Below are 20,729 nucleotides of genomic sequence, written 5' to 3'. Positions count from 1 at the left end.
CAGTACAACAATTTGGTTAACAATTCAAAACTCGGTTTTCCATGTACGAACGGTTGTGTTTGCTCACCCTCTGTTTTGATCTTCAGGGCGGTCCTCACCAGTGCAAACAGAGTGGCATTGAACATGACTGTACCATCACTGTTCAGGGGCATGTTCATGGCCACTAACCGCTGAAAGAGAAGGAGATACATAATTAATTCACTAAATCTACTGAATGTGTGTTTAATACACATAATACACTACACAAAAACCTAAACCTGGACACTGCAAGGTTAGTATTGCCCTTAGATATAGCCACAGAATCCTTACTATAAAAAACTATTAAACTACTAAAATTTGTGTTTTGTCTGTCTGTCTATTTACCTTGCATGCTACTCTGTGAGGACACAGCTTCCCAAAGCCCAGAGGAGGCTGAATGCGCCGTAGTAGAGTCACTACATCTAAATGCTTTATTCTTCCCCTAAGTGAAAAAGAGAGAATAATTTAATAATGTGTAAGTACACACAATTTAAAACAATAACATTTAACACACACATGATACTTACTTGGCTTCTGGATCGTATTCAGACCATATCCTTTTAAATTCGTCTAGGTGATGTGGGCCTAAAATCGACCAATCACGGGTAAGATAGTCAAAGTTGTCCATGATGACAGCCACAAACAAGTTAATGATCTTAAGAGGAAAGGAGAGAAAAAGAAAAAGAGAGAGAGATTTAAAAAACTACTCAAGTATGAAATCGTATTCTAACACATTTGGCTGGTTTGCCATACCCAGATTAAGCCTAGACCTGGACTACACATAATAATTAATAATCCATAAACCAGACCATTCAGATTTTATTCAGAATATGAATTATATCATTCCAACCTTAGGAATAAAGTTGGGATTAAGCTCTAGAGAACAAAAGATCAATTAAAGATCAGTGACAAATGTGTTTGTGTGTACCAGGAAAGCACAGAGCATGTAGAAAGTGATGAAGTAGACGATTGCAAAGCTGCTGCCGCAGGTCATCTCCTCCCCGGGGTTGTAGTCCGACTCTGGGTCACAGAGCTTACCCGGCATACATGCTAACATGATCTCCTGCCACGCCTCACCAGTGGCACACCTAAACACACAACATACATGCATTCACATATGCATATATGTAAACAGGATACATTACTAAATATGTTTTCTCCTCCAGATTGAGTCAGGCTTTATTCAGTATAGTCTATGTATTGTTATGTATGTCATATTTGTTATAGGTACTAAAAACACATTCTAAACACCCACTCTGGAATTTTCAGGTGGGTTTGTAACTTAATTACCCCCCAAACTGCACTTTAAATTCCATCAAGATATTTCAACATGTAAAATAAAAAAGACAAGAAAGGACAAAAACAAGAAACGGAAAAACTTTAGCTAACACAGGATCAGTGTGGGATCTACACCAACCTGAAAAGCAGCAGCACAGCCTGGGGAAAAGTCTGGAAGTTGTTGTTTCTGTTGATGTGAGTCCCATCGACCATGGCAACCTTTCCGAATATCTGAAACACACAAATCACCAATAACGTCTACTGTAAAACACCAACTTGAAACTGCTGAAAAGACTGAAAGTCGCTCTCAGTAAACGATCATCAGATTTCATCATTTTAAAGTTTAGAGGTGAAATATTTAAACAGTTCTCTGCATTTGCAGCCTGCTATCCGTGTCCGATGGTCTTTGTTTACATGTGACTGGTGTGTAAAAAGCTTAGTGGAGACAGTACAGGCACACATTTATCCCATTTTAGTAGATACAGTTTTCTATAGCTAAATTTACAATCAGTCAAGCTCACCTGCATGCCAATGACAGCGTAGATGAAGAACAACATGGCGATCAGCAAAGCAACATATGGCAAAGCCTGGGATAAGCAGAAATAAATACAGGACTAGAGTTAATACTATATAATCAGAGATGATCTGCAGATGTAGGTGTTTTATCAGCATATTAAGGACAACAGTAACTGATAATCCTTTCACTAGTTTGTAAATATGCCAGATCTGTCTATTGTCTATCTGTCTATAAATATGCCATCTCTAATCTAGTGTCTTGAGTTCCAGTCTTGCCCTGCTTATCTATACTGTTACAAATGTGCTATACATTAAGTTTACATACATAGATATATATCATTGCTGACTCCAAAACAACTCGTATATCCAAAACAACTTTACAGGAGAAGGAAAAAACCTTGTTACATTTAAATGGGAGTCAATGTAAAAAGAATGTATTCCAAGTCATTTTGGAGTATTTCTATTGGTCTCTTCTATTGGTTTCTATCATGGAATACTGATTTTGAAGAACAACTAACAGTTCACATTTTACAAGTAAAAAAAAAAAAAATGGACAACAACAATATTATTACTGTACTCTGTTTACATACTGTATCCTGTGGTACTGTTTGTACATTTATTTATATTGGAATTTCCTCAAACATGCAAGTGTACTTATGCAATACTACAACTCAGATATTGTTATGATGGCTGTGGTGAGGAATCTGACCTGGAAGGATTTAATGAAGGTCCACAGGAGTGTACGAATGCCTTCCCCCCTGCTAAGCAGTTTGACCAATCGCATCACTCGGAACAGCCGGAAGAATGTGATGGAGATGCGAGCACTGTCTTCTGTGTTCTGTAGGGAAAGAAGCCAGAGTCAATGCACCAACCAGGAGAGAAAGGAAGTGAGAGAGAGAGAGAGAGAGAGAGAGAGAGAGAGAGAGAGGAAGAAAAAAGACAACAAAGCACCTGGCTATGCTTCAGCTATCTAGCCAGCAGAAGCCACACACAGTGTGGCCTTATATTGGATTGGTAGTACGATATTGGTTACATGATTTTGGACTGATGACAGATGACAGATGACTGAACTAAATAAATAAATGTGAATTTATCTGAACCATCTAAGTCTGGTAACTTTAGTGCATTTTATTAAATGTTCAGTCCTTTTTGATGGTAGAATTGAGTATAGATCTTGGCTGTATCGTTAAGCAGTGGCTAAAACTGGCCAGAAGTGCAGCACTGCCAGGCACCTGCAGCGTATAAGGCAGTCCTTCTAACAGGAAGAGGAAAGAGGAGGAAGGGGCATGCTGGATTTAAAAAAACCTAGCCATACTTAACTGCACGCATCGGCACAAGCATGGCTCTTTCAACCTTGAGTCACTGCATGCGACTTGTACGGAGGGGCCCCAAACCCCACAAATCACAGGGTGACCTGAGATCATGACCTTACCCAACCTGACCCCATGGGGCCCGCATCATGCAGCAGTGTCAGCGCTACAAACGTGAGGGGCCAGCAACCCCACCCATACACACACACACACACACACACTTGAACTCTTGAACACTTGCACACTCGCTGCCACGTTTGGGTGACACTTTCCCTCATTAAACAACAAAGAACAGGTAAACGATGAAACGAAGAAATAGAGCAAGAAATCTTAAACATGAAAGCAAACCCAAATGAAATCTAAGTCAAAAGGTAAACAAAATCAAAGCCAAAAGCAAAAAGGATGAAGACAGAAACACAAGTCTGAAGAGGGATGGAGATATCAGAGGTTATACAGTAAAGACTGAGCTGTTAGGACAGAATTTCAACGGAAACCTGATAAAAAAATGTAAACTCTAATTACAGTCGAGGCCCAGTAAGGGGCGGAGTTTCTTACCCCCGACTCATCCACCTGTGGAGCCTCCGTGGGCTTTAAAATTAAAGAGCTGCATTAATCACTCACCCTCACACATCCATCTATACATACATACATACACACACAACATTAGCTTAGCAGACTGCTAAACCTTCAAATTCATTCACAATGTTGTCACATTACTTAAACAACAGACAACTTCAACAACTTATTACAAACTCTAACGTAGCATTACCGACAGACAGGAAATAACATCACGTTCAGCACTGCACAGGAATGCCAACAGCACAATTTTCACCAAAATGTTGGACAACCTCATTACACACACACAAAAAAAAAAAAACCAACCTCCCCTTTTCTGCTCATAATGACTGTAGCAAAACTGGTACTATCACAGCAAGTATATTCACACAACATATGGGGGATTATGTAACACACAGGACTACCACACAACCTTACTTCAACCTCAGAGTTACGTAAATGACTCGGGACACTAATGTGACAAACAGGGCATACACACTGCAACAGCACAGAACAGCAGGACTGCATTTGCTTAAGCGACAAAAAAACGACATTCCCAACATCTAACAAGTAAGATCGAATGGTTACCAAACAGACATGCACTAAAATCATCATGTACTGTACATGGATATGCAGGTCCACACATTTCCTTCAATGTGGTCTACACTCAATTACCTTGAATGATCAAATCAGACCCACTTTGTGTAGATGACTGAAGACATTTACACTTTTTTCATCTTCTAAATGTTACGTAATGGTGTTGAGCACAAAACGCATTTTACATTAGTAATTACACTATGAGGAGATGCCTCCAACATGCTAACCATGTAGTGGCCAGAAGTGTTCTCTTGTGTAAATTTCTTACTATGATACTATGAAACTGCAATAGTGCTGAGGGATACATTAAATTGGAGTCTTTTAGCAATAAAAACATTGTTCTCACATAAGGTTTGTTTTTCTATCATGCAGTACTGTGGTTTTGGGCACCACTGAAAATCACAATGAAAAGCTCCTCATCTGGGTAGTAAGTGTTTATTTACTCAGTAAAAAACCAATATTGGAATAAGCACTAATAACATTCATATAGAAAGTCAGTTTTACATCACTGTGTTCTTTAAAACATCTCTAAAGCTCTCCTCAATGGTGTCTAGTATTATTTATAGTGATCATCCAACACCAGGTTTGATTGTGCTTAATGATGTTAAATCAAGTGAGCTGCTGATGGAATCGAACACTTCCACACACTGACTGGGAGTGTCCAGGAGAAATCTGGAACCAGGCACTAATCAGTGCACCTCCAATTTTATAGGGATGTCCCGATCAAGTTGTTTTGCCCCTCGATCCAATCACTTTAATGCTGACTGTCAATCTATACCGATGTGATTCAATCTTTGTGTTTCTATAAATAACACAACCACACAACTTAGGTAAGATGCTAATATGCACTAGTAAACTCCAGTATAATTACTGAATTTTTAGTAACAGTTTCTAAAATCAGACTAAATTCTTAAGTGATTTACCTTGTTTGGTAGTGACTTTTTAAATTATGGTTTTAAACTCTATAGTGTGTTTAGTTTTTTATAATCAGTCTGACTTTAAAACGCTGCAGTCAGATCACTTTGTATGTGTATAGTGTATAGTGGTACACACTGACAGCGGCTGTTCTACACAATCTACAGATGTGCAAGAACTTATAGCGTGACGATCTTTGTAACTTTATTTAACTAGAGAGTTACATAGTTAAGTAATCAGGACATCCCTACTATTTTCTGCACTGTTTATTATGGGAATGTGCTGTTTAGGACACGGCCACTGACTGTGTTTGGTGTAAAAGGGAATAACTTGACACAGTTACAACAAAGATAAATATCACCCAGCACTAAGGTGCAATGTAATAAATAATACAATTAACTTATAGAAGCTGTAAAAAGTCATACAAGCAAATACTTTGATTGGAATTTAACACCACATATATTTTTACATTATCATTTCCTATGGTCTAAGCATGCTCGATCTGAGACAAACCCTGCACGCCCCAACAGTAAACGGTCAGTCTCTCTCACTGATGATGTCTCAGCTGTGACTCTGATGTTGACGGTTATGATGACAGTGATGATGATGATGATGATGATGACGAAGCAGCGACACTGCTGTAACCTTATACAAAGTCATATGTCCCTTTACAACTGCCAACTTACACAAACATACACATACACACACATACAGAACCATACACACAAATAAAGAACAGAATCTATTAGGAACAACAAAGAGAGTAAAGGCTTCTTCTGTAAGAGGGAACACAGCAGACTCCAGACAGACAAGGCCCTTCTCTAACAGTCCAGTACTAAAACCCTCATCCTTATCGTTTACACAGTGAGTGCACTGTTTTTGAACTATGAGGCACAAAATGTGCAAAAATGAAAAGATGCAGAATGAGTTTTCTAGAACTTCCTAGCCGCAGCGTTTGATGGAACATGCACTTTAGCATTGCCAAACAGCCAACAAGCATTTAACATTCAAACAAGCACACACACACTCACACTCACCTCATTCAGAGATACAAACACACAAATACACTATCATACAGACACATTCACGCTCTTTCTCTCAACAGAACAAATCTGGAATTGAGTTTAGTCATAGGCACTGTAGCATCTTCATGCATGTTGGACAGAATCCTGCATAAAGAGACACCACTCGGGGGCGCTCTCACAGACCAGTGCAAGAGGGGAGGCTAAGTGAGGAAAGAAACAGTAAGTAAACTCAAACCGCAAAATATACAGGAAAGAAAAAAAATACAAAATTCAGAGAGAGAAGAGAGAAAGAGAAAGGATGAGAGCAAAAGATAAGAAAGAGAATAAATCATAAAGAGAAAGCTCAAAAGCATAGTCCATAGCAAAAGAAGAAACAGAGAGATAAGAGCAAAAGACAGAGGAAAGGTAAATTCAAGCACAGAGAAACTAGAAAAACAGAGAAAAAAGATAAAGTCAGAAAAATACAGGATACAGAAAAAAGAATGAGAAAAAAAAAAAACAAAAGCACGAGAGCCGAAAGCGCGAGAGACGGAGTTGTCATGCAGCCTGGCTGAAGTCTACACACCTGCTCTACCCATGATTCCTTTCTCTTTCTCATCTGAGCTCTAAAAGCTCACTGGAGGGAGGTAAAACAGAGACAGACACGATCACACGCCATACAACACACACATCAGACACAAACTCCAGCTGGGCTGGGGCCCTTCAACTGACTGGAGCCCAGTAAACCCAGTAAACCCGAAGTGGACCTGAACCCGAAGCAAGATCTGATTTTAGACTATTCTAGTTTAGGATCCTAAATTCACACTAAATGCTTTTTCTCTTGGTCACGCAAACGACCAATTTTCAACTTTTCTCTTGTGAAGTGCACTTATATTTATAATTATATTTATAATTATTATGGTTTTCTGTATGGACCATATGTAAACATCCTCTGTTCTGTTCTGGCTGTCCTTCAAAAAGCAGTTTGAGGTAAATACTCCTTACCATTTGAATGAATAGGCTAAACTGCTGCAGCCTGCAGCCTAAAGACAGACATATATAAATGTGTTGGTTTTGGTTAGCAGTGCGGTCTTCTATGAAACAGTAATATTTTCCAACCAAATTCTATTTATTAATTTAAGAGGCTGTTGTTGTTACTGTGCTTGTTACTGTGCTTGTTACTGTACTTGTTAATACTGATATATGTAAAGGAACTGTTTTGATTGGCTTGTATTTTATTGGCTTGATATATCTTGTATTTACTGTAATTATGAAAGCAGTCCAGTGAAAGGGTGAGGCTAAACCTCTGGAGACGTTTTCATGACCTCAAAAAAGCAATGAATTAACACTTTGTACCTTGCAGCTTAGACCCGTTTACCCTGGTCACTTAATGTGTTTTGAGTAATAGAATATCTGGATGAGACCAAGCCACATAAAAATGCAAGTGTAAACGCACTCATTTAGACTTATTTAAACCAGATACAAATCCAATCACGCAAATCACTTCAGGAGGTGGTCATAGACCCATTTGAGCCACATTGTAGCAATGTAAACACATCTGTCTCTTCAAGACGCATTCAACAACCAAACCCCTCTTCCCAGTTGAACTGCAATGCCAATAATAACTGCAGCACAGCTAGTGAATTCGCACATTCTGTCAGTCTAACTAGAGACGCATTTGACTACCAAGTGTAAATGCATGTGGCTAACATCTTATCAGGATCCAACCCAGACACTAGTTAAATGAAGTGACCAGGTTTAAACAGGGTCTTAGCCTCCCTATATTATTCACATGGACTGAATTCAAACTTCATCCAACTTTCCTCTAGTTTTCCATGATAGGCACCCTTTTAGCCATTCCACTGAGAGGCTTATTTTTAGCTATTGTGACTGGATTTCTAAATTAATAAAAATGTAGATCGGGCTAATCAAACCTGGTCATAAAGTTTTCTGAACTGTTTGAGACTGCACACTTAGTCTATTGTTATACGTTTGACTGGACCTTCTGTTTGCTTCCCTAACCGTGATTGGACACAGTCAGCTATGCTGGTAGTAACATCAGCTCTGAGCTTTAGGGCCACTCTGTCTGGAGATGAATGAAAGAGATGAATGGGAAAGATCTGGAAAGAAAGGATGGACAAACTTCACAGTGACTCAGCATGGCAGGGACTAACCGGAGGGGAATGGAGCGGGTGGCCAAGCGCCATCTGCAGAACATGAACTAATGTTAGCACGTGGCGCAGCAATTACATTTCCCAGCATGCTACAGGGGATGGGCAAACACCACTGACACTGGGTGAACAGCACACATACCCCTGAGTGGGGATCAGAGAGCATAGATATGAGAATGACTAGACTTGACACTTAGTTCTATGACATCAAAACCTTCTGAAACTAAAGGTGCTGTATCAGATCTAGCACTTTCATATCTATGGTTGGATTAGTATGAAAGCAAGCCACAAAGAACACAGAGTGAAGGATGAAATGTGCTTCACAAGGTCTTTAATTTATATAAATATAAGTATAGTTCTGCTGCCACACAAAAACCTTGCATCTCCAAAGCAGCAACTTAACATTTAATGGAAGTCAATGTAAGAAGCATTTCTATTAGCCAATTTATCATGACATTCTGGCAAGAAGTAATAAACAACTGCCATATTACAATATATAAAACAATTTAATAAAAAAAGGAGATATAAGATTTTTAGAATGTTTTACAGCATTTCTATACAACATACACCAATCAAGATGCATTTAAGCCCTTGTGAAATCAACACTGCAACTACGTATTACCATAGACAGACATGTATACAGAAGGAGGAACACTGACACAAAAAGACAAAGACACATACACAACATCCACACTCAACCACATCCACAACCACACACCAACGCAATCTAGATTCAGCAACATGCTTCCAGTCATACACATCTATATAGGGACACAGACTAACATAGATATATAACTAACATTGTACTCAACAAACGATACACATATATACAGCCACATAAACACGGTACAAACACTTTTGGGGACATACACAACACGTGTGGACAAATGAGGACTCCAGAGAGACAGCTTTGCAGCTCAGACAGCTGTAAACAGAGGTGTGTGCATGTAAGTGTGTGTGATTACCATATTGAGTGAAATTTATTTGATAATTTGATAGTCACTAATTACTGAAATCACATTTCTGCACCTGTGTTCATGCTACTCTTAGCAACTATTTAAGATCATAATATCACCTACATTACCCACAATTCACCTAAAAACAGTGTGTGTACAACAGCACTCTGAGTTAATGCTTGTTTGTGTTCTGGTAGGTATGATGTGTTTGGAGTTGCAACAGTGTGAAGTTTGACAGTATTGACAGACACAAGTCAGCAGCAAACACCATCAGCAGTGAGGAAGGCTTTCCACTGCATGAGTGGAATACTCCACCTCTCCACCACACCATGACCACCATGTCCAGATCCAGATCCAGAGCTGTAGTGATGTCAGGGCAGCCTCTCCACTGTGCTCTTAGTGGTAGGGGTGCAGAATTAGAATCAGCTGAATGTCTATCCTAACATGTGAACAATGTACCAAATTATACATGTTTTGGACAATATTTGTTGCTTTTATAAAGACCATCAGCCACTGGACAGGTTGGCTTGAAAGAATAAACATAATAATAACTGGCTAGAATTTAACAGTGTTCCTTGTGTACTGCAACCTAAAACACGCAAGGTCATTTTTTTAATGCAAGTGAAAAATCATTTGAAACTGAACATGGTGAACCTAGTGTTTAAAAGTGGTGGAATATTCCATTAAAAATCATCAACCACTTTATTCTCATTCAGGAATCAACTACGGATTTTGCATTACTGATTTTACTCAGGTTTAGTAAAGCTGAGGAGGAGAGGCCACAGCTTTACTGTCGTCACAACAGAAACAGACATCTTCAGACTCTTTCATGAGACATTCATAGCCTGGCTGCCTCTGTTAACGTGATCCACATCAGGACTCAACAAATCCAGACTCAAGTTCTAGTATTCTCATCAGCTTGCACACGATGGCTCAAAATTCTAGAACTCCAGCAGTTAGTCCAGATTTGCTAAGCCCGACTGTGCCACGCTTGACTCAGAGACAACTGCACAGACAGCTCGACACCCAGGCTACGACAATACCTGTGTTCACATAGATCGGAAAATAATCTAAAAAATGTCTTATTTGCTGATCTTTAAGTTATATGTATCAGATGAAAAAAAGACACAAAAATGTTATTTGGCGCAGTAGCAAGAAGTTCATACAACTTTAGGACCAGCAAAATGGGCATGAAGCCTTCATAGCTCCGATCTATATGAACATAAAGGTTACCTCTTTGTGACAATTTCAGACTGGGACAACTTCAACCTCACAAAACGTTTTCAAAGTATTGTAAGAAGGGGAAAATAGCCATTATGAAGCAGAATCAAGCAAAGAGGAGAGCACATCTTTCCATACTTGCCTCTACAAGTTTCTATGGAAACAGAATGAATAAGAACAGGGGTTAGTCAAACCACACCATGGATTTCCAGTGGCACGCACACACCACTCCGGGTATGCACTGACCACGACCCCATCCTTCTCAAATACGCTCAATTAAATACCAAACACTGGAAGATTGGAGATTTAAGTTATTTTCTAGGAGTTATTGTCAACCGATCCCCAGTGTTAGCAATGTATTATTATATTTTGGATAAGGGGAGAAGAGTCAGTATGTTAATGTTAAGAACGTTTAGGTCAGAAATACTACTTCTAGTCACAGAACAAAACAATAAAAGACAACACTACTGAATGAAACCTTGCAAAAAACCACTGGGGGAAGAGATGAATTTAGCTTAATTACACATTTCTTTCTGTCTCTTGACCTGCTTACTCAAGGACTAACAATACTAATTCAAAGTATTTCATTACACAAGATATATCTACAGATTTGTATTAGGACAACTTGCACTGAGTAAAATGTACAGTACTGTCCCCCTAGCATGGTTTTCTTGCATGGTTTCTAATCTGAGGAAAGCAAAGATAGGCATACTTACATTGACTTCAGTGATAGCAATATCTACGACGCTACCAACTACAATTAAGGCATCAAACGTGTTCCAAGCATCAGTGAAATAATGCTGTTAACAGAAAAACCATACCACAGGGGGAAAGGGGTAGGAAATAGAGGTGAGAAGAGAAGACAGGAAAACAGAGGAGTTGAGAGGAGAACAGAAGAAAAAAGAAGAGAGGAGAAGAGAAGAAGAGAAGAGAAGAAAATAGAGAAGACAAGAGAAGAAAGAAGAGGAGACAAGAAAGGAGAAGAGAAGAGAAGAGAAGAGAAGAGAAGAGAAGAGAAGAAGGGGGTGAAACAGAAAGTTATGGAAGACACAGGAGAAAGGGTTGAGAAAAGAGGGAGGAAAAGAGAAAGGCAGAAATTAGAACTCAGTTTTTTGAGTGACAGGTGTTTAAAAGTAGCTCACAGAGAGCTGGAATTCTCCCCCTTGAGACAAAGAGCTTTAATAGAATGATCACTGAAGAATGACGAGAGGTCATAAGACATCAATTAAGATTAGAGCTGGGAGGAGAAGAGGGCGGGGCCAGGGGCAGGGCTTACTTACATCAATCTCACTGAGCACAATGTCAACTATGCTGCCGATCACCACCAGCGCATCAAATACATTCCATGCGTCTCCAAAATAGCCCTTAGACAGGCAGCAGGGGGCAGGCACGAATGGTTAGCTACAACTCTTACATTATTCACATCACATACATTTAGTTATGGATTACTTCTGCACTTTTCAACTGCATAATATGTAGCATGCAGTCATTTATTTTCACTCCACACTGAGGAAAGGGGGTTGAGGGAACACTGCACACCACACCATGTCTCTTACAAGCATTCTGTCCTTCTTCTCAACACATAGCTGAATACAGAGGAAAAGGGGTGATGGGGTGATTTCGATGTTAAGAGTTTATATGTTGTTCTCATCATTCTTTCTTTTTGCAACAATCATTACTTATTCGCAGGAAGCTCGTATTTTTCATATGCACAGAATTAAAGTATATGTGAGAATATGGGCTAATATATGTTTCTGAGTAGAGTGTATGAGATTGTGTCATGGTTTATACTGTGTTTGTTCGGCATAGCATGTGATGTGTGCCTGTTTGTGTTTAAATAACCTACCCTGGGTTTGAAGGCGATCAGTTTGAGGACCATTTCCACTGTAAAGACCGCAGTGAAGACCATGTTCAAAATGTCCATCACATAGTTAAACAACTGAGACTGCCCATAGTGCTACAGAGAGATAAAGACAGAAGAAGAATAAAAAACAAGATACAGGAAAAATATGATATTTAACAGCAATTGGTTGCAGTAAAACATAAATATTTGCATATTATTAAAATTAAGAAAAAAATATTCAGTCCAGGCTCCACCCACAAATCTCCTCTAAATCTATCTAATTTAACTATGGTTTAAAAAAAATGCTGCCATAAATCTAATTCAATCTAGTTACATATTAATCTAGAGCATTATTTGACAAGAGGCAAGTTGTGATGTAGACGACAGGGTCAGAGCATCTCCAAAACATCAGGCAGGTTTTGTGGGGTGTTCACAGTATGCAGTGGTCAGAACCTACCAAAAGTGGTTCAATAAAGGACATCCTGTGAACCAACAACAGGGTCATGGGCACCTAAGGCTCACTGATGCTCATGCAGGCCCCACCTTACAACGTACAGGACCTAAAAGATCTGCTGCTAATGTCTTGGTGCCAGATCCCACAGGTTGTCTTTAGAGGTCTTGTGGAGTTCATGCCTGATATAGTCAGATCGGTTGTGGTGGCATACTGTGGACTTACTAAATATTTGACAGGTGGTATTTATGGCTGATCAGTGTTTTTATTTTATTTTTTTGACACCGGATCTGGTTGACACTGATATGGGTCTAATGTCATAGTGTTTTGATATCTTTAGAACAAAGTAAAAAATGTCACCATTTCTCATTAGCTGAAAAGCCTTTTGGCCAGTGTTTTTTATAAAGTTTGCCCAACCTCACAACACTTGTTATGGCAGAATGCACTTATGGGTGGAGTATGGACAGGTCGGTTTTGGTCTGAAGTGTTAAACAGGAAAACAAGTCTGACTATATGGTCCAGAAGAAGAGAGCAGGCACGTTCTTACCTGCACTGCCAGACAGAGTGTGTTGAGCATGATGAGGACAAACATGATGTACTCAAAGCCAGTGGAATTCACCACATACCAGAACTTGTACTGATAGGGATTTTTAGGGATATACCGCCTCAGAGGCCGGGCTTTCAGTGCGTACTCCACACACTGCCGCTGTGGAGGCAGACCAAAAGGCAAGGACACACTCACACACAAATAGACACCATCTATAAGCAGTAAACAAACACCTACACACAGAAATGCAAATGGCACAGGAGAGTAAGTAACTGTAAGGCATGTAATTAATGCTTAAGTGATATTAAAGTGGCAGGAACAGCTTTTTCCCATTCCTCAGTTCTTACTCTTTCACACATGCAGGCATATCAACTGTGTAGTCCCAAATAATATGTACCAAAATACACTATATGGACAAAAGTATTGGTACACCTGTTCATTCATTGTTTCTTCCGAAATCAAGGGTTTTAAAAAACATTTATCCTGCTTTTGTTTGAGTAACCATGTCCACTGTCCAGGGAAGAAAGCTTTCTACTAGAAAGCATCAGTGAGATCAGGATGTTGAATGATCACCAACCCACGTCATTCCCAAACCCCCTCACTCATCCCAAACGTATTGGATGGAGCACCATCATTTCAGAGAACACAGAACACCCACTCCACAGCTCAATGCTAGGGGGCTTTATACCCCTCTAGGCCACGTCTGGCATTAGGCATGGTGCCAACAGATTCATGTTTATCAGCGAGTCCTATTCTAATGACAATACCTCTCTACATGGACTAGACAAGCTGCTTGTGTGTGCATCTGTGTCAGCAATGGGAGAAACGTAAAGTAGCTGAACACGTTCATTAGAGGGTGTCCGCAAACATTTGTACTTTTTAAACTTATCTGGAACTGTGACTCATTATACATTCAGTGCATACATGAAGTCTTCTGTGATATCAGCATTGTCAAGTCTAAACTGACACACATGATACATTGTGCAGCCCTAACCCACCCACACATTTACACTCAATCGTACACACACAGACACACAGGTGCACTCACAAACATACCTGGTTCTTGTCCAGCTCACAGTTCTTGTACTCTTTCTCTCCCTGCTCCTGAAAGGTCACGATGACGAAACCCACAAAGATGTTCATCATGAAGAATGCGATGATGATGATGTAGATTATGAAAAAGATGGAGATTTCCACACGGTAGTTGTAGATGGGTCCAAAGTTTTCCCTGTTTGAGTCAATGGCCTTGTAGAGGAGCCTAGAGCAGAGAGTTGACACAGTAAAACATCAATGGCATTAGGACACTAGTTTTTTCTTTTTAGTTCTAAAGCTCCTCTTTATATTATCTTAAATCAGGAGCAGCCAATGTAGTAAGTAAGCAGAACTGTTATATAGTCTGAGTTTCAGACTGACACATATTTCTACTCAATTCTGCTTCTCAAAATATTTTCCAGTAAACAGCTGGAGGTTTTTATTTATGAGTACTAACTCATGGTGTGTGTGTGTGAGATTAAATGGACACACAGTGCATTCAACAGTTTGTGTATTAGTACATGTAATTTCTCTTAATTACTAATAACAGTAATTATAAGAAAAAAAAGAAAAACATAAAACCATTTATTTTATTTGGATCTTACGCTGGCCAGCCCTCAAACGTGGACACAGTGAAGAGTGCCATCATGGCCATAAGCACATTATCAAAGTTGAACTCGCTGTTGTGCCAGTGGCGCTTCTGAATAGTGGGTTGGTTCACATCTCCATCTTTGTACAAGATATATGTGCCCCTGTCAGACAATAGGGAGACACTGAGATTGAGGAAAAACAATGATGGTAAAAAAAATCCGCACACATTTAAAACATTGACTAAAAACCACCAAAACTACCAAGGTAAATCAGAACTTCTCTGGAGCCCAGCTTTTGACAAAAGCAATGGAAAGTAATGGAAGTGTGTGTGTGTGTGTGTGTGTGTGTGTGTGTATGTGTGTGAATGAAAACTCCTTATGACACTGACTTGCACTCTTCTGGGTTTGATTTGGCCTCATCATTGCAGCGGTAAAACTTCCCCTGTGGAGAAACAGATAATAGTCAAGAGCTATGCACGCTCTAATCTGACTTAAACAGCAATCTTTTTAATGCTGGCTTAAACAGCACAATACAATGCTACATGACATACAAGGATTTGTAAAAGCAGTAAATGAACCCATATAAGCAAATACTAGGATGTATTAAAGCCAACAGACCTTAAATAGCTGCACTCCGATACAGGCGAACATGAACTGCAGCAGAGTGGTGACGATCATAATGTTGCCAATGGTCCTAATGGCCACAAACACACACTGGACCACATGCTGCAGAGAGCAACCAAAGTTTAAAAGTGAACTTGGCACAATGTAATATATGACAATCAGTCCTAAATCAACATGTTGTTTCCAATAAAAACAGAAATACAATGACATCATACATGCTTCATGAATACATATTTAACAAGGCTTTGTTAGAAAATACTATGTAGGTGTATAGTGTTTATGTACCTTCAGTCCTTTGGCTCTGTTAATAGCTCTGAGAGGTCTCAACACTCTCAGCACACGGAGAATCTTCACCACAGAGATAGCTGAAGATCTGTGCAACAAACATGCATTTCATTATAGACTTGAAAAGTGACTTTTCCTTGAGGAAATGCAGAATGGCTGCACAACTAAATTGGTTCCCACTTCAAGGTGGTTGCCATGTTGTTGCTATGGCATTTCATCTGGTTTCAATGGTGTTGCCTGTTACTTGCTGTAGTGTTCATAAGTGGTTGCTATGGTATTCCAGGTGGTTTCTATGGTATTCCAGGTGATTTCTATGGTGTTGCCAGGCAGATGCTTTGATGTTGCTGCGGTGTTGCTAAGTGGTTGCTATGGTGTTACTAAGTGGTTATGCTATGGTATATGTTGTATGGTGGTTGTTAGTGGTGGCTATGGTGTTGTGGTTTCCCCACATGGTTGCAGTGTTACTAAGTGGTTATGCTATGGTGTCCCAGGTGGTTGCTAACCATAATAGTCATGCATCACACAGGTAGTATCGCTGCAAAATGGACAGCAGACGGACAAACACAGGTATTACTATGCAACTATCACAGCATCTAATACAGCTTTATACGCATGAGCAGCTTCAACAGTAGAGGAGGTACAGTAATCGGGTCACATAACACTTGACACTTTCTGACCCTCAGTCATTATATGCCTTTCGATGTACTCACTGTTGCTGAGCATATGCCTCCAGTGTGTGATGGTCTGAGTAACCACACAGGGGCACCTTTACTATAAAACAGGATGGCAAGGCACAAGCTGGCTTCTTACCCTCTGACACAACCAGGGAGAACACCCTGCCAGATAAGTCCGACATGCATTGGCATTGCTGTTTTGTTACTTTTTAGGTCAGTTAGTTGAAACAATGCTTAGATGTTCTGATATTGCTATTTTACTCATAGCCACACACAGTTCTCGTATATTGTGTGGAGTGTTTCAACAGTGTCTGATATGCAAATAAAAGCACACAAATATGTCTGTGTTCCACTGAAAGCTTCAGGTTTTAATTTGATGTCCCTTTAGGAACCCAGTTCCTTAGAGATAAGCACTAGCAGTTGGGGAAAAATGCTGGAAAGCTGAAACTTACTGTATTCCAAAGGACACCAAAGATACGCCCACCACCAGTAGGTCCAGCAGGTTGAAGTAGTTCCTGCAGAATGCCCCCTTGTGGAGAAACGCTCCATACGTTGTCATCTGAGTGAAAAGGGGACAGAGTTAGCACCTGCTGACTTAGGAGGTGGGCACATAACATAGAAGACGTGCATTCATTCACTCATTCTCTTTCATACATTCATAAACAAATCACTCATACACAAACAACACACAAATATGACACGTATACACACTCCTGGATATCACTCTTGTTTAAGGGTGGCGTGTTCAGAGCAAGATGCTACGGGCTAAAGCTAACTTCGCCAAACCCCAACGGCTTTGTCAGCATGAATGTAGTAGTAAGCTCTTCATTTCACAATCTGCCAAGCCAGGGAACCAGGCAATAAAACATGCAGTTTGTTGCCAAGCTGAAGAGATTAAGGAAGGAGAGAGAGAGAAAGAAATACAAAGAGAGAGCGAGAGAGAGAGAGAGACCCAGTCTCAATAACACGCTATTACTCCCTTGGGCTATCCACTTCACCTACATTTGTGCGTTCACAAGTAGAGTTCTCCATGTTAAGGAGAAGGGAGTGGAGTGGCTATACAAAAGCACATGTTTAGCAAGATGGAGGAAACAGCACACAAATGTTAGTTCCACAGCAAACTTGCAAACTGTGATGGTGACGTTGAAATGTTAAAACTCTAAATTCAGGAGACTTTTACTTATAATAACCTACACACAAGTACACCATATGGACAAAAAGTATTGGGACACACCTTAATCATTGACTTTAGGTGTTTCATTCAGTCCCATTGGCACAGCTGTATTAAACCAAGCACCTTGCCATGAAAGAATAGGTGGTTCTAAAGAGCTCACTGAATTCCAGCTTGGTACTGTAATAGGAGCCACCGTCACTACGACAAATCAGTTAGTGAAATGTCTTCCATAGTCACTCCATATTAATGACTATGGATTTAGAATGAGCTGATATTAAAGCTTCTAAAAAGCTGTAGATGTAATGTGTACCAATTGGTAGTATTAGTATCCCAATACATTTGTCCATATAGTGCATCAAATCAATTAAAAATAAAATGAACCATTTGCATATTTTGATTGTTTCATCTGCAATATGCTTTCTTGTTATATTTAAGTGTTAATGAATGAATTAAATTAATTACATTTACTCAATTACATTTAAAAGAGAAAACATCTTTACACATTTTTACTCCTTACATTAGCTGCAGTGTATTTCAATTTATTTTCAAAACAAATAACACTTTACAATGGTACTACTTACAACTATGCTACCCTATCTTTGTAACACTAGTTGTGCCACAGTTAGTTTTAGAACACAGCACCACACACCTCACCACAGCACAAACCACCAAACAGGAACACTTTGATCTGTTTTACTTTAATTTGTTACATTTTTTACTTTTTTTTACTTTTTACTTTAAATGTATGTTAAAATGTATATTTTAGGGATTGACACTCCATGGAGGACAAGGCTTAGAGACTGAGAGAAGGGAAGCAATGAAGAATAGAACCTCACAGAGTTGACAGAGATAAGAAAAGAAAGAGATTAAGTAAAAAGAAGAGGGACAGAGTATTTGGTAGAGCGATCGGAAACGAGAACCTCCCTACTTTAACATTCATGTGAGCCGTTTGCCTGGAAGCATATTCCATCCTGTTCCTCAACTAAGATCCCAAAAAGAGCCAGAGACAGAGGCTCCAGCGCCCCCTTAAGGCTCAGCATACAGAGTGAAAATCAGCCAAAATCAAAGCAAGTCTCTCCAAACCAGAAGCGCATAGGAGTCGTCTCCGAAGTGCATGTCAACACAGCTGTGCCCAGACCCTTGAGACCCCAATAACTGCTGGAGGAAGTTGCCTGATCCGGGACCAATATTGCATTGTATCTGATATGATATGGCTGAGAATAAAGTTTAGACGCTGGTCATCGCTCAGCTCATACGGGCAACTTCTTTCCCGAGAAGGACAGAAACTACTGAAAAACTGCGTATTTGCAGATGGAAGCAGTGTATTATCCTGCTCCTCTAAGGGTCTGGAGAATATGCTGCATTCATATGCACTTAGCAAAGGGGATCGTAATCTGAACCATGCTCGGCCTGAACATGGTTGTTATTGCCCCCTCTTTTATGGATGTGTCTGAGTCAGGGGTGAAGCTTTGGCTGCAGAAGGTCTTTTTATCGAGCTTCAGTCAAAGCAATGTGTATTCCAAATGTACTTGCATCATGTTTATCATTTCACAAGGAGTTGCATTGTTTGCCTCTTTAATAATCTTATTTGCAACTGACTTATTCATGCTCCACCCACAAATGCAATTTTCTCATACCAACTGGAGGTTGGGCAACCTTCCCAGAGCACCAGCAAAATCTGTTTCAACCTAATTAGAAATGAATATTAAGAGTGGCTACATAACTGTGTACAATGGCACTCTACCAACCTGAACTTTGCTGATGTGGAGAATCAAAAGAGTGTAGCAACTGAAGTAAATGACAATAGTGCACGCTAAGTTTAGATAACTTAAAAACAATATTATGTATCATTTTTACCTTAAAATAAAATGATGGTAACACTTTACTTGGAAGGTCCATTGTAGAAGCGCTGTATATGCTCCTCTGACAACTAACTAGCATTCACCTGATTGCCTATTAAATCCAACTGACCTATAAGTTGAATGTAAATGATTGCCTGTTGAATGTACCCCTTCACCTAACCCAAACCCTAAACTTAACCCTTCTCATTTAGGATTAGGTTTTAAGGTATATTTAAGGGGGAAGGTTCAACATTCAGTTCAGCTGCATTCAATACATATTCAGTTGAATGTTGGTTGAATATCATAATGGACCACCCAAATAAAGTGACATCAATGATGCTTCACTGACTGTAATAGGGAGAGAGGCGCCTCTATCACTGCTACTCTAGGCTCGGCATGCTGCTAACTGCAAAGCACTTGTATATATTTGTGTAAATTCCTGTAAATCCTGTACTACTCTACCGCCTCAGTCCACATGCTTCTTTCACTTCAGATGCTGCTGAGGAAAAACCAATTCTCCATAATGCTGCTTTCCACAATAAGGTAGTATTAGTTATCTTAGTGATGGCCTATAGGTATGAGTGAGCTTTGGTTGATCTTGGCAGAAAATGGGAACGAATGGGAAATCCAAAAAAAAAAAAGAATTAATCCAATGCTCCTGTAACAAACACTGTGGTGTGATGTTAGCTCTGTTTTTGAGTACATAAGAAGAGTGATTTGATAAGTATTTTTAAAGCTTATCAGTTAAAACAAAACAGAGTAATACTTTCAATAGCAAAGGAATAAGTGGATTACAATGTCTCATTTACAGAGATTTATGTGCACTGCACAGCCTGAACTCACTATCCAAAAATATACCTGTGGGCAGAGCATTGACAGGTCAATTCACAAATAGTTTTTTCACAAATCAAATTTCACAACCAATCAGAGCTGTGTTAAGCATCAATCCTCTCAGGATGGGTTTAATAAAAAAAACCTGACAACTCTTGTGCCATTGGATGAAGCAGAATGTGCCATATGGAGGATGTACTGGTATGCTGTTGAAGTGTTTCTTTTCTTTTCAGTTTTAAAAGAGGTGCCGAGAGAGAGAAAGAGAGAGAAAGAAAGAGAAAGTAAAGTAAAGACAG

General features: G+C 39.6%; 1 protein-coding gene across 11 annotated transcripts in view; it reads right to left on the bottom strand.

Moving 5' to 3' along the window:
• cacna1da (calcium channel, voltage-dependent, L type, alpha 1D subunit, a) overlaps window positions 1–20,729 on the bottom strand; it is an 89,870-nt gene that overhangs the window by 13,985 nt on the left and 55,156 nt on the right. For 10 of the 11 annotated variants that reach the window (XR_011978149.1, XM_072665425.1, XM_072665427.1 and 7 more), the window contains 16 exons: window positions 17,040–17,146; window positions 15,914–16,001; window positions 15,623–15,730; window positions 15,394–15,446; window positions 15,020–15,166; window positions 14,439–14,640; window positions 13,383–13,541; window positions 12,388–12,498; window positions 11,258–11,341; window positions 2,522–2,650; window positions 1,818–1,883; window positions 1,436–1,527; window positions 947–1,106; window positions 546–673; window positions 364–460; window positions 68–170 (listed from right to left, as the gene is read on the bottom strand). Coding sequence is in view for 10 of the 11 variants with exons in the window: in XM_072665425.1 (XP_072521526.1) it covers window positions 68–170; window positions 364–460; window positions 546–673; window positions 947–1,106; window positions 1,436–1,527; window positions 1,818–1,883; window positions 2,522–2,650; window positions 11,258–11,341; window positions 12,388–12,498; window positions 13,383–13,541; window positions 14,439–14,640; window positions 15,020–15,166; window positions 15,394–15,446; window positions 15,623–15,730; window positions 15,914–16,001; window positions 17,040–17,146 (1,834 nt within the window). In the remaining variant the exon portion in view is untranslated. The remainder of the gene's footprint in view (window positions 1–67; window positions 171–363; window positions 461–545; window positions 674–946; window positions 1,107–1,435; window positions 1,528–1,817; window positions 1,884–2,521; window positions 2,651–11,257; window positions 11,342–12,387; window positions 12,499–13,382; window positions 13,542–14,438; window positions 14,641–15,019; window positions 15,167–15,393; window positions 15,447–15,622; window positions 15,731–15,913; window positions 16,002–17,039; window positions 17,147–20,729) is intronic. The other variant, XM_072665431.1, reaches the window with a different exon arrangement.

The sequence above is a fragment of the Salminus brasiliensis genome, chromosome 21, assembly GCF_030463535.1.
Source record: "Salminus brasiliensis chromosome 21, fSalBra1.hap2, whole genome shotgun sequence".
Classification (NCBI taxonomy): domain Eukaryota; kingdom Metazoa; phylum Chordata; class Actinopteri; order Characiformes; family Bryconidae; genus Salminus; species Salminus brasiliensis.
This window is presented reverse-complemented; position numbering and strand designations above follow the sequence as displayed.